This window comes from Pongo abelii, chromosome 12 (assembly GCF_028885655.2).
Source record: "Pongo abelii isolate AG06213 chromosome 12, NHGRI_mPonAbe1-v2.0_pri, whole genome shotgun sequence".
In the NCBI taxonomy this organism is placed as follows: domain Eukaryota; kingdom Metazoa; phylum Chordata; class Mammalia; order Primates; family Hominidae; genus Pongo; species Pongo abelii.
In genome coordinates, this window is record NC_071997.2 from 131,048,033 (window position 1) to 131,060,694 (window position 12,662).

The 12,662-nt window shown below is 44.3% G+C and overlaps 1 protein-coding gene across 14 annotated transcripts in view; it reads left to right on the forward strand.

Annotated features, from left to right (window-relative positions):
* MYT1L (myelin transcription factor 1 like) overlaps positions 1 to 12,662 on the forward strand; it is a 544,402-nt gene that overhangs the window by 349,434 nt on the left and 182,306 nt on the right. For all 14 annotated transcript variants that reach the window (XM_054548446.1, XM_054548454.1, XM_054548453.1 and 11 more), the window contains exons 6-8: positions 3,302 to 3,356; positions 3,529 to 3,562; positions 3,856 to 3,918. In XM_054548446.1, coding sequence (XP_054404421.1) covers positions 3,302 to 3,356; positions 3,529 to 3,562; positions 3,856 to 3,918 — 152 coding nt within the window. The remainder of the gene's footprint in view (positions 1 to 3,301; positions 3,357 to 3,528; positions 3,563 to 3,855; positions 3,919 to 12,662) is intronic.

The following is a 12,662-nucleotide window of genomic DNA, read 5'->3' on the forward strand; positions in this document are numbered from 1 at the left end:
GAAAGGATGAAGAATTTAATTGTAAAAATAAAACAATTCTTATCCTTATCCAACCATATGAGCAGTTAGCTAATAAGGCCAAGTTTTTCTATTTAATGCCCACAAAGGAAAACTAGCTTTACTGCACTTTTGCTCACAGGTTCTCCCCTAAACTACAGCCAGAGAAATTGTAAATGCGGGTTTATTCACAAGATGCTGGATAAGGGTAAGCAAGCTGGGTGATCACTGAGTGTGACTGGCCCCTGTTCTGCTGGAAACTTTGAGAATTCTGTGCCCTACTGAAGGGAGCTCATAGCCAAGCTCGGAGTGTGTCTCTCCCACCCCAGCCCCAGCTTTGTCTCTCCTGGAACACACCTGTCTCTCCAAGCCTTTGGGTCTTTACACGTCCTGTTCCCTCTGTGAGGAATACACCCTCACTACAGTTTTTCTTTTTAACCTGAAACATCCAGTTAACTTTCAACATTCAGCCCAAATATCAGTTCCTCCAGGAAATTTCTTTCTTCTTCCTAATCCTCATCCAATGGGATGATGGAATGGAATCCATGGAATCCAATGGAAGCCTCATCCAAGCTTCCACTACAACCCCTGGAGAATGTTTCTCAACTTATAGGCCTTCATTAAATGTTTTAATTCAATTTTGAATTCCTTAAAGAATACGATTTTGCCCCATTATCTCTGCATCCCCAGTCCTGTGACAAGGGCAGGGGACCCTGGGAAATGCCATTTCTCATGGATGTGAATGGCCTGTGACAACGGCAGGGGACCCTGGGGAACGCCCTTTCTCGTGGATGTGAATGGCCTGTGACAAGGGCAGGGGACCCCGGGAGATGCCCTTTCTCGTGGATGTGAATGGCGTTTTCGCCATTGCTTTAGGCTTCTTGACTCTCAGTTCATCTCTGCCTCATGTCACTTTGGCCCTAGATCACTTTGCTAGAATTTTCTGGTGTTTTGAAGTGTTTTCATGTTGAATAGCAATTTCAGAGCATTGATGTGTTACTCATGGTGCTATTTATTTAAATGTCAAATCCACGTGATGCGGCCACAGAGTTTCATATCCCAGGCATATCTTTAAATCACAGGAAAGGGCAGAAAATCCAAAAGCTGCCTGATGAGCCATTGTGTTGTGTGGATTCTTCCATCAGAAAGTTTTTTAAACCTATTTCTTTCTTTCCCGGACAATTATGTTCCCGAATTGGCTGATGATGGGACTAAGCCACAGATGCTGTTGAGGCCACTGCCCAAGCCCTTTCTTCTTAGGCGACTGCCGGTCTCCTCCCAGCTTGCTCCCAACTGCACTGCCTGCCCCCTCCATGCCTTCTCTCAAGCTGCCGCTAACTTGTTTTTTTTCTAAAACATGTTTGCAACTCGTCCTCCCCATGCTCAAGAAAGGCCAGCAGCTGTCTATTCAGCTGGACCAGTGGGGCCTCCCAGGACATCCCTTCCAACTCTGCACGTGGCCCTGGCTCAGGCCCGTCATCTGCACCATCTGACATCGTCTTTCCAACATTCCACTTCAGGCACCTCCTTGACCTGTAGCATTCCCAGCAAATGGACTCATTCATTCATTCATTCACTCAATAACTGTATATCAAGCCTCTAGATGCAAGTCATAGAGACAGTCTCTTTTCCTTCCTTTCACACCTACACAAACAATTCTCATGGATCACAGCTTTCCCCGAGCATCTTTCCTCGGCTTCCACTTCCCATTGGCCCCTCCTTTGCTGAAGTTCTTGTTTTCATATTAAATCTGGCACATCATTATATCTGTTCATAGATATAGCCCATTAAGAGATTTTTAAGCTCATTAAATGAGTTTATGTTTTTATTACATGTATGTTTTTATCCCCGATACCATAATACTCATCCATAGTATTCATCAATAAATAGCTGCTGGTTAGTTGATATAAACATTAAATCAGGCACTGTCCATGTGGATTTCTGATGCCTTTCATACTGTATCTGTTGAGTTGTGCGTTGCTAGTTTATTTTAGCGGCAGATCTACCCTGTTCTTCTCTTGAGTGTGCCTCGAATAGAGCCACAGGCATCTAATGAGTCTTCTTCACTCAGTCCCGATGTTCTTCCTCTAAACCATGGAGGAAGTGGCTTTGGTGTGCCCTGTGAGCCAGTGTAGAGGCCATTCAGTGGGGCTCTGGCCAGCTTCTATTGCTCATCTCTTCTTAGCTCCCCTGTCGTCTTGAGTAGAGTTCTCCTACTATCCAGTTTGCCATGTGCAAACACTTCCCATACTGTGGGAATGTTTGGTGAACAAACGTACTCGTATATATTTACCACGCAACAGCATGCTCCTGAGGCTTAGCGGTAACAAAGACAGACATGTGATTTTTGGTCCTTACTCCAAAACCTTCTACTCAAACGATCTTGGGTAACTCAGGTGGTCTGAATTTTAGTTTTCTCATGTATTAAATAGGTATAATAAAAATACTTTCCTTACAAAATTGTTGTGAAGATCCCACAAAGTAATATATAAAAGCATTTGTAATGTCTCAAGTATAAGATGTGTCAGTTCCTATGAGTGGAAGGTCTAGATGCCTCAAAGGAAACCAAGCAATTTCAATAAGTGTGGAGGACAATTGCATTCCAGGAACTAAACAACATTGAGAGCACGCCCCTGATGGTAAAACATGTTCTTCCACTATACCTACAGCCTCTTGTCTTAACTGCTTAATCAGATTAAAACTTTCAGTTACAGGGAGAATCTAAATATTATATATATATATGTGTGTGTGTGTATATATATAGATATAAAGTATATATTATATATAATGTATATATAATATTTAGATTCTCCTTGTAACTGAAAGGTTTATATATACAAATATATATGTTATATATATAAATATTTGTTTTTATATATACATAAGATATATAAAAATACATATATATTATATATGTTTACCTTCTTATAAACCTAATGGCGTTATATTCTTAGTACAAAGTACAACTCAGAAGCACACAGATGTGTCTCCATCAAATTCTTGAAAAAAGAGTAAATAGATGGTACTTCAAGATTCATCAAAATCTACCCCGTTATAGAGGGCAAGGGCCTCCTGATTAAATGTTCCCTACAAGGTTAAGGTCTGTTTATAATTGTTTGAGTAATACATTTAGATTGCCTGACCCTGGTCTTACCCACCCCCTGCCCTTGTAGAGGGCTTCCCTTCATGGAGTGAAACAGGATTAAAGCCCCATCAATAGAATGCCAGGGAGAGCAAGCCGCCCCTGCAGGGCTGGCCTGCACAGGCAGGATAAGCACATTGATGGCTGTTAATCTATCCCCAGATGGAGGTGGACACCGAGGAGAAGCGGCATCGCACGCGGTCCAAAGGGGTTCGAGGTACGTCCGCGCTTCCCTGCATCCTGAGGCCGGCTCAGGGTCACCTTCATCCTGCAGAACCGAGGTCGATTCATGCTGACCCCACTTTCATGCCACCCTTTTGGTAATTTTCTGTGTAAGAGGGGCGCTTGTGTTAGATGGTAAATTTTTATCTATTTCCATCTCTCTGCAGTTCCCGTGGAACCAGCCATACAAGAGCTGTTCAGGTTAGTGCCATGTGGGTAAAATGCATCCCCATTAGCAGTTTGGAAAATTCACGCCTTCTAATGGGCACACTGTACTTTCGAGCTCATCGGCAGCTTGCTCACGCCCTGCTGCACTGATGAAATTAATTCCCCTGAGACTTGCTTGTAAAAAGCCTCCCCGAATTTCCCCCTCCTTTGGATTGTGTGATTTCTCTCCTCTGTCTGAGCCGCCCTCCTTCTCTCTGCTGCCACGGAAGCTTTCCGTCTCACCTGCCTGCCTGCGGCACCGTGTAATCCATTCTTTCCTGTTGCAGCTGTCCCACCCCTGGCTGTGATGGCAGTGGTCATGTCAGTGGCAAATATGCAAGACACAGAAGGTAATGCCTGCATTTTTTTTTCCACAATGTGCTGTCTAAAGTGACTTATTTGGGGACCCAGTCCTGATGATGAACTGTGTGAGCAGGTGTTCTTGGAAAGCAATACACATTATGCCTTCTTTTTCTTTTCTCACTGGAACTCAGTCTTTGTCTCTTGAAAGGGTTCTCAAAACATAAGCCGTTCTATCTCGTGGGCAGAATAGGTGACACTCCTTAGGATGACCCAAATTCAGGCCAGCCTTAAGCTCATGTTCCCATCTGCATATGTGGTGCTCAGCACACAGCCACCAAAGAGCTTCCCACTGCTTACCGAGGAGTCCTATTTCTCCTTCCTCACGTCCTCATTCTGGGAGTGGCAGGATGGTAAACAATGAACGGTCAATTGAAATGTGACCTGCTGACCTGTCTGTAGACTCCATTTCCAGCATTTAACGGGGTTCATCCTGGGAAACTAAGCCCATTCTTACATCTGGGCGGCTGCAGGGTGAGGTCAGGTCAAGTGAAGGCCAGGGCATATCAAGCTTGCAAGACTTTGGAACTGCAGTGATTACGTTAATCTTGTAAACATCGGCATTTCAGGTCTGTGACAGGGATGGGTGTGGAAAACCTTTAGAAACTAAGGGGGAAGGTGACGATTGCTCAAAATGTATCATGGCAGAATTATATGTTACATGCCCATGGCTGACTGTCAGGTACACATCAGTCCTTTAGATGTTTTTCTGGTAAGCGTTTTTTCCCTAAGCTATTCATGAAGACGTGTCTTTCAATAGAAAGGTTTCAATTATAATGAGGTAAAAGAGTGTACAGGCTAAAATATGTTTTACTTTTACAAATTAGATTGCAAAGACCAAGGTCATTCCAGCCTAACAAACCCTCAGTGAGCAGACCCGGGTCACAAAACTGATTCTAAAGCAGGTGCATCTGCAGCATATCTGGGAGGCCTCTCCTCATGGCCTTGCATTTCATTTTCTTTTTAGTGAAACATTAACTTATGAGTGACATCAGACAATTATTTTGATTGTTCATTAGTAAAATCAAAGGAAAAATTACAAACTACTCCCAAATTCCCATGCTAGCATTTGTGGAGGCCAGAATGTCTAATGAGAGCCCCCATGAAACGATTGTCTGACTTCCTCTGTTACAGACCAAAGGAATTGTGGGCTATTTTTCAGATAATTTTGCAATTTCAATTACTAAATTTAGTCAATTACATTATGATTGTTATTGTATAAAATAGTAAATTATTGAATTACATAATTGAAATAAGTAGTTTACTTAAAGTATTATTTTATGAAGAAATATATATGTCAGCACTCAATCTAAAAGTCTAAAATACTGCATTGTTTATGTTTTCAAAAGAAGTCACCCATAAGAAAAATTCATTTTCCCCTAATCATCTCTTCATTAGTCCATAGTTAAACTTTATCACACTGTTATATAAAAATTAAATTTGGCTAAAAAGTTTCTTAAAATGTTTATTCTAATTTTTATGTGTACATAGTAGGTGTATATACTTAGGGGGTACATGAGATATTTTGACACAGGCATACAATTTGAAATAATCACATCGTGAAAGATGGAATCTTCATCCCCTCAAGCATTTATCCTTTGTGTTACAAACAATCTAAATATCCTCTTTTACGTATTTTTAAAGGTACAATTATAAAAAGTTGTAATGAGCTGTGAGCTAGATATAATTTTATAGCCATAGTTTTGCAGGAAAAATCGTGACGTTTCCAAATAATTTCAAGCATTCATATGCTTAACCAAGGTGCATTCCACTAAGAAATGAATTGATGTGTCCCATGTAATGTGTGTGTGGATCTGTTCATGAGATCTCTTTCCCTGCTTCAGAAATGCTCCCTAGAGTTTGATTTGAAAACAAGTTGGGCTTTTCCTTCCTTCGGAGACTTGCCGCTGACTCATTAGTGCAGAAGTGCCTGAGTCACAGAGGAACCCATTCGCTGGGATGTTAGGGAGGAGTCATGGAAGCTCTCAGGCCAAGAGCTGTTTCCAATAAACTTTTTAGTAGAGGTGGGGTTTCACCATGTTGGCCAGGGTGCTCTTGAACTCCTGGCCTCAAGTGATCCACCCGCCTCAGCCTCCCAAAATGCTGGAATCACAGGTGCATGCCACCACGCCCGGATCATTTTTGTATTTTTAGTAGAGATGGGGTTTCACCATGTTGGCCAGGATGGTCTCGAACTCCTGACTTCAAGTGATCTGCCCGCCTCGGCCTCCCAAAATGCTGGGATTACAGGCATGAGCCATCACGCCCAGCCTGCCATTTAGTCTTTAATTTTCAACATAGGAGATTTTTAAGGAAATCAAATGTTTCTCACAATTGTTGTTTACAATTTTATTGCTTCGTAGGACAGACACTGTGGTAGTTTCTGGGGGCCATGTGTCACCCTCTCTGCCACAGCTGCGGGATCTGCTGTGGGTCTCAGAAAGCTGTGGGATCTGGCGGTGGGAGCTGGCGGTCTGCTTGGTGAGCCACGCCTCCTCAGTGGTGTTCTGGGTCTCTTTGAAAGCGGCTGGAGTGGATTTTTTTTTAGTGTGATTGTTGTATAGTTATGGGCTTGTACGAAATTGAGAATAGAGGAGAATCAACCAGTGCTTAATACCTGGGAAAGAAAATAATTTTAAAAAGGAGTTTATGATTTAAAACTCTGGTTAAAATTTTTTGGTAGGAGTAAGGTTATAATATTTATTTTATTGGATGTTCTACATTAATTTCCAAATGCTGTCTTTGAACAAAAGATAATCTCTGTAGTTATTTACTGGTATTAATAGTTTATGAAGAATTTGAAATAACTGATAAGCCTATGTACAACTACAATGGTAAACCTTAAATCAAAATATAAATTTGGAACAACATAAGGAAAATGATCACCTAATTTTACTGAAAACGCAGGATACATCGGGGGTCTTAATGTGGTGTTACATTTTGTTCTGGGTCTCTTGGCTACCAAGGCACCAGTGAGAAAGGCAAAGGACAGAGTTCCAGGATCTGATGAAAGCATTAAGTCAGCTCCTTAGAGACGCAGACACTCTTGGCACCGAAGGAAAACGGTTTCAGTTTCCACACATTGCCCAGCAGGGATCCAGGCTTACTCAACATTTTTGGGCCCTGATACAGATCATCAGGGCCAGGCCTCCTAGGAAGCTAACAAATATGACAAATATTTATCTTCAGAAGTGTCATTATTAGCCAGTCACCTGAATTTGCCTTTTGCTTTTACCAACTGAGGTTTTTGTCTTATGATATTAGCATATAAATAACAAAAACATGGTGAATTTTATAAGCAGGGCTAGAAGTGATTCTTACAACACGAGTCAGCGTGCTCACATGGTCTTTTCTGCACACGGTCACCTGTGTTTCTGCGCCCATCATTAAATGGCTGCACATGTGGCTCAGTCCATTCGGCTGCTCCGAGCACCTCCATGTTCCCCACACCACACTCAGAGGTGGCCAGGGGCACTGGTGCCTCAAACCTGGTGTCCAACCACCAAGCTCACAAAGCAAACCTCAGTCATCCTAAGTGAGTTTCCCAAGATTTAGTTTCGGTCCCCAAGATCAAGGAAGAGTAATTCCCTGTGTTACAGTCTCCCAACTGTGCAAGCCAGCCTGGTGTGGCCTCCAGGCATTTAAAACATGGAAGACAGAAGCTGTCCCAATGTACCATCCGCTATTGTTTTGTGGATAGATGGTAGGAAAACAGTGGCCTACTAGGAAGTCACCAACCTTGACATTGAGGAAGCTGCTGCATATTCTTCTCCTCACCCTCGTGGCAGTTTGCTGGCCGGGAAGGCCCCGTGGAGATAAGTGGGGTGAATCTGCCAAAGTGCATGGTTTGAGCAATGCTGCATCGGTGTAGGAGGCCTGGGGAGCTGCATCTGCTGCTACTGAGCTCATTGCTTAATGCAGACACCTGAGCAGAGGAAGCATCACAGGGTGAGGCCTGGAGGCTCAGCATTTCCTGGCAGCATACTCACACCAAAGCCTGCTATCTCCTGAAGGGCGGGGACATGTTGAAAGAAACCACACCTTCCTCTCTGTCTGTGTAGGTGATTGTTTAGTGGGGCTCAAGTACCTGCTAAAGAGACGTTATTCATCCAGAATATTTCATGAACTGATGCTAGCATTCCAGCTAAAATATCACATGTCAACATGTCTGCAATAATCTATTTTTGAACATTTGACTAAGATGAAAAATTCTAGTGCCTTATATTCATAGATTTTTTTTCTTTTGCTTTCCATGTTGATATAAAATACTGTTTGTGTTAAAAACAAAGTGCAAGTTGGTGGTCAGAATGGAATCTATAGAAATGAAATCTAATCATCAAAATATGGTCAACTTGCTGTTCTGAAATCCCTTTTCCTAAAATTTCCCAATAAAAATTAGAAATAGGAATAATCAAAATTTGTTAATATTTATTACAGATTAATATTAACTGATTACAGAAATTTGAATTTTAGCATTCCTTGCAACAGTGATACACATGCTAAGACATTTGGAATGAATTGGACATACTTATTTCCAAATGGTGATTTTTGTATAAGCTGCCAATTCACCAGAGAGAGAGAGAGAGGAAATTCCTAGGAAGGCCTCGTTCCTCACACGTCTGTTTTGTGATCCCTCTGAATTTATTTCTGAAATTTAATGGATTTTATTCCCATGTAGCCTTCACTGGACTGTTTTAATTATTTGTTTGTTGAACTTAGGGTTCTGACCCTGCAATTTGGCGTCAGGGTCTTTGTACACTCGATAAACACCCAAAAGTTAGGTGATGGGTATTGGTAGTACATTCAAATCCTTCCCAACGTAGGGTACACTGAGTCAAATCATTTCATTTGAAACTTAAAAATTAAAATCTCCAAGTGATGGCTTTTCCTTTTCATTAGAACATGACTGGGGTCCCTCTGGCTTGCGGCTCACACCCTCTCTCAGACCCCCTCTTCATTCCGCACGCCTCTCGCCTGCCGGTGTGGGTGCCGTGGCACAGCGTGGTGAATGATTGCCTGTCTTCACAGGAGGCTGTTCTGGAGCTAAAGTCAAGGGCTTGCTTCCTGATGTATGCACGCCTCATTTGGAGTCTGCCAACAGCCTAGGGGCTGTATTATTCATGCCTTGACAGAGAGCACTCACTAAAAGCCCTGGAACAGAGCCAGGTGCTGGCTGAGAGATGTGGAGCATTGCAACTTGCAACTGAGAGGAGCATCTATAATCCAAAAATAAATAAAGAAGAACCAGAGAGGAAGACAGAGAGAAAAATAGGAGTTCCTATATCTCCCCTTTACTGGTTTCACATAGATAGAAATTTCATTTGCATTAAAATAAAATATCCTAAAAATAATTGCATTTTTTTTCTAACCAGCTTGAAAGTTTAACACAATTTTCCACATTTAATTGCAAAACTGATTTTAATTAGTAAGGCCCTGCATGTGAAAAATGAAGATCCACTTGGGTGAGTGGAATACATTGCAGTGTCTGCTGAATGCTCTAATTAACGTGCGGCTGCTGTACAATGGGGTACACTGTGGGATATTTATGAAAAATTCTGTGCACGCAGCCTCTAAACCAGGCTCTCTGTGCTTTACTCCATGAATCTGTGAGAATAAATAGCTCTCCTTCATTCTTTATGAGACATCATTGTGTACGCCTCACCCCCACCGCCCCCGCCCCCGTAAGCTTTATGCACGCCCGTCCTTTTACTATTCGTCACTGATATTATAAATCAGAAGGTAGGGCATGCATATTATAACATTAGTTTGATAGCATGGCACAGTAGTTGCACATGGAGCCAAGATTTTGAGGTCTAGGGGTTTACTTGGGTGAAGAAGGGAATCAAACAGGTGACGTCCAGGCTTGCTGTTGCTCAGAGGCCTGAGCACCCATAGGATTTGCAGACACAAAATTCAGTCCTCCTCTTTTGTTTTTTGAGATGGAGTCTCGCTCTGTCGCCCAGGCTGGAGTTCAGTGGCGTGATCTCAGCTCACTGCAACTTCCGCCTCCCAGGTTCAAGCAATTCTCCTGCCTCAGCCTCCTGAGTAGCTGGGACTACAGGCGCGTGCCACCACACCCAGCTAATTTTTGTATTTTTAGTAGAGTTGGGGTTTCACCATGTTGGCCAGGTTGGTCTCGAACTCCTGACCTCAGGTGATCTGCCTGCCTCAGCCTCCCAAAGTGCTGGGATTACAAGCATGAGCCACTGTGCCCGGCCCAAAGCCTTCTCTTTTGGATGGTGGTTGCAGTCAACCTTTATTGTCACAGTAAGTCTTCTATGTACAAAATGAATACCTGGCCATCATCCTAAAGAAAGTAGTTTGCCTGGTGCCCATCTATAGTGCGTCAGCCCCAGGAGACACACCTCTGGACATGGCCTGCGTTGTTGTGTTGTGAATGCAACATGATTAATTCGGTGGATTTAATACATGCAAAGCATGTAATGCATCTTAGAGCATGATTTTATTTATTTAATTTTTTTAAAGGGACAGAGTCTTACCCTGTCCCCCAGGCTGGAGTGCAGTGGCCTGATCATAGCTCACTGCAGCCTAGAACTCCTGGGTTAAATTGATCCTCCCACCTCAGCCTCTCAGAGTGCTGGGCTTACAGCATATTTTTGATGTTTGGTAAAGGAGATATATTTTTTAAATAATTCCAATTCAAGGAGAAGGAACATAGTTATTTTCAGATAGGGCACTGAAAACAATAAGTATACTGATGAACAGTCTGTAATGTATATGACCTGTATTGGTCGAGCCTTGATTTCACAATTATAATCTTGTTCTGATCTCTTGAACTAATAATTAAAAATATATGCAATTTGGGAACTTGGGAACATCAACAGAATACACAGCAGAAATTCGCATGCAGTACAGCTGTTGTCTGAGGTTTACCCACCGAAACGCCACAGTTCACTTCTCACCACCCTCATCCATGTGGGGATTCTAGAAAAGGCAGGGCAGCTGCTATGGAGATCTTGAAGTGTGGAGAGAGGGAGTCCTGATGTGACAGTGGCCCAGCTGTGCAATTCCCAGCAGCCACAGAGCACAACCACAGAGCCCCCGGGAGCCCTGAGCCAGCTCTCTGCCCTGTGTGCCTGGAGCCTCTGCCGATACAGGATGCCCCTCTCATGGACACCATGAGCTCCTCGGTGGAGATCTCTGTCCACTGCATCTACTCAGGGGTGTGCACCCCACTCATTAGAGAAGCAAGGATGGCTGGCGAGACGGGGGCCAGGGCTGAAAGTGTGAGAGTCCTCTCACCACACCCATCTAAGCTGGCTCAGAAGACTATCCTGGGTACAGGGAGGGCTTGGAATCTGCACTCACGGCAAATACTTCTGGAATAGCCAGGTTCATGAGCATCGCTGGGACCCGGCTCTTTGAGTCCCTGTCTGGGGCTGTCCACCTGCTCTTATCACCAGTGTCACTCACAGGCACAGCTTGAGGAGAGCGGGCAGTAACCATGAGGACCCTCCTGAAGTCCGGCTCTGGGAGGTGGATGTTTCTTCTGTCCCCTCTGGCCTGCCCCAAAGAGAACAGTGCTTTCAGGGTTAGACCCCAAAATAGGACTGAAACGCCAATTTCCATATTCTCTTCCTGCCAAAATTAGTAAAGATTTAGAGGAAAGAAACAATCCCCTGGTCATAACGTCGCTTTAATAAGATACTGGTGTTTTCATCTGGAAGATTCTGTGTGACTTAGGATGCTGCTGGCTGCAGTACCTGGAAACCCACCTCAAACTGGCCTAGACAACACCGAATCACTGTCTTTCCTGAACTGGGCGTTGAGAGGAAGTGCCGAGGATGACTTAACTCAGGCCTTCTGCTCCATCCTCCTGCACCTCCTGCTGCATTCACCTCTGTTGTGGGAGAAGGCTGTGGCCACTCCTGGCCGGACAGATGCCCTCAGTGTCCAGAGAGGGCTGCAGGAAGGCCTTTCTAGAAGCTCCCTGAAGAGAAGAGGATTTACAGAGATACCAACAACCAGGGTCCCACGGCCATTCCTGAGTGCCACTGAAAAGCAAGTCAGACATCCTCAGAACCTTTAAGCCCCCTCCGGAGTGGGAGGCGGGGCCGCCTTCCCAGAGCCAGGGTTCCCCAAGTGGAGTTCCCTGATCCAGAACATCAGCGTCACCTGGGACTTGCTAAGTGAGAAGCTAAGGCTGGGACCGGCAATCTGGGTTTTAGCCACGCCTCCAGAGGGTTGATTCTGATGCTCCCTGAGTTTGAGAATCGCGGCCAACAAACAGGCCCGGACTTCTAATAAGACAGCATTTTTAGATAATGGGAACAGGAGGAATTTATTCTGGGTGAGCAACTCACACACAGAGCCAACGGCATAGACAAATCTGAAGACCAGCACGCATTCTGCCTGCAGCTCACAGACCTGGGGTCCGCCTAACGGTGGTGGGGCGTTCCCACAGCTCCTCCCGCCCGCCCACATCCCCTGCTGGGGCCCAGCATCGCTGTAGTCCTGCTTCCAGTGCCTTTGCAGGGTGAGAAAAAGCCAGTGATGCTGGAGGGGGATTTCTAATCAGGGACTTCTGTTTCACTTCTGTTCACACCGTGGACTGATGTAGCTGGCAAGCAAGGCAGTATTTAAGAACAGTGCAGGAGACTATATTTTTCTGAGGAAGGGACAGCCGCTTTGGAGTGGGGTGAGGATGTGGGGCAGCAGCTTCTCTGGACTCAGCCTGGCCTGCTCTGGGGTGCCCCAGAAGCACCTAGGGGGC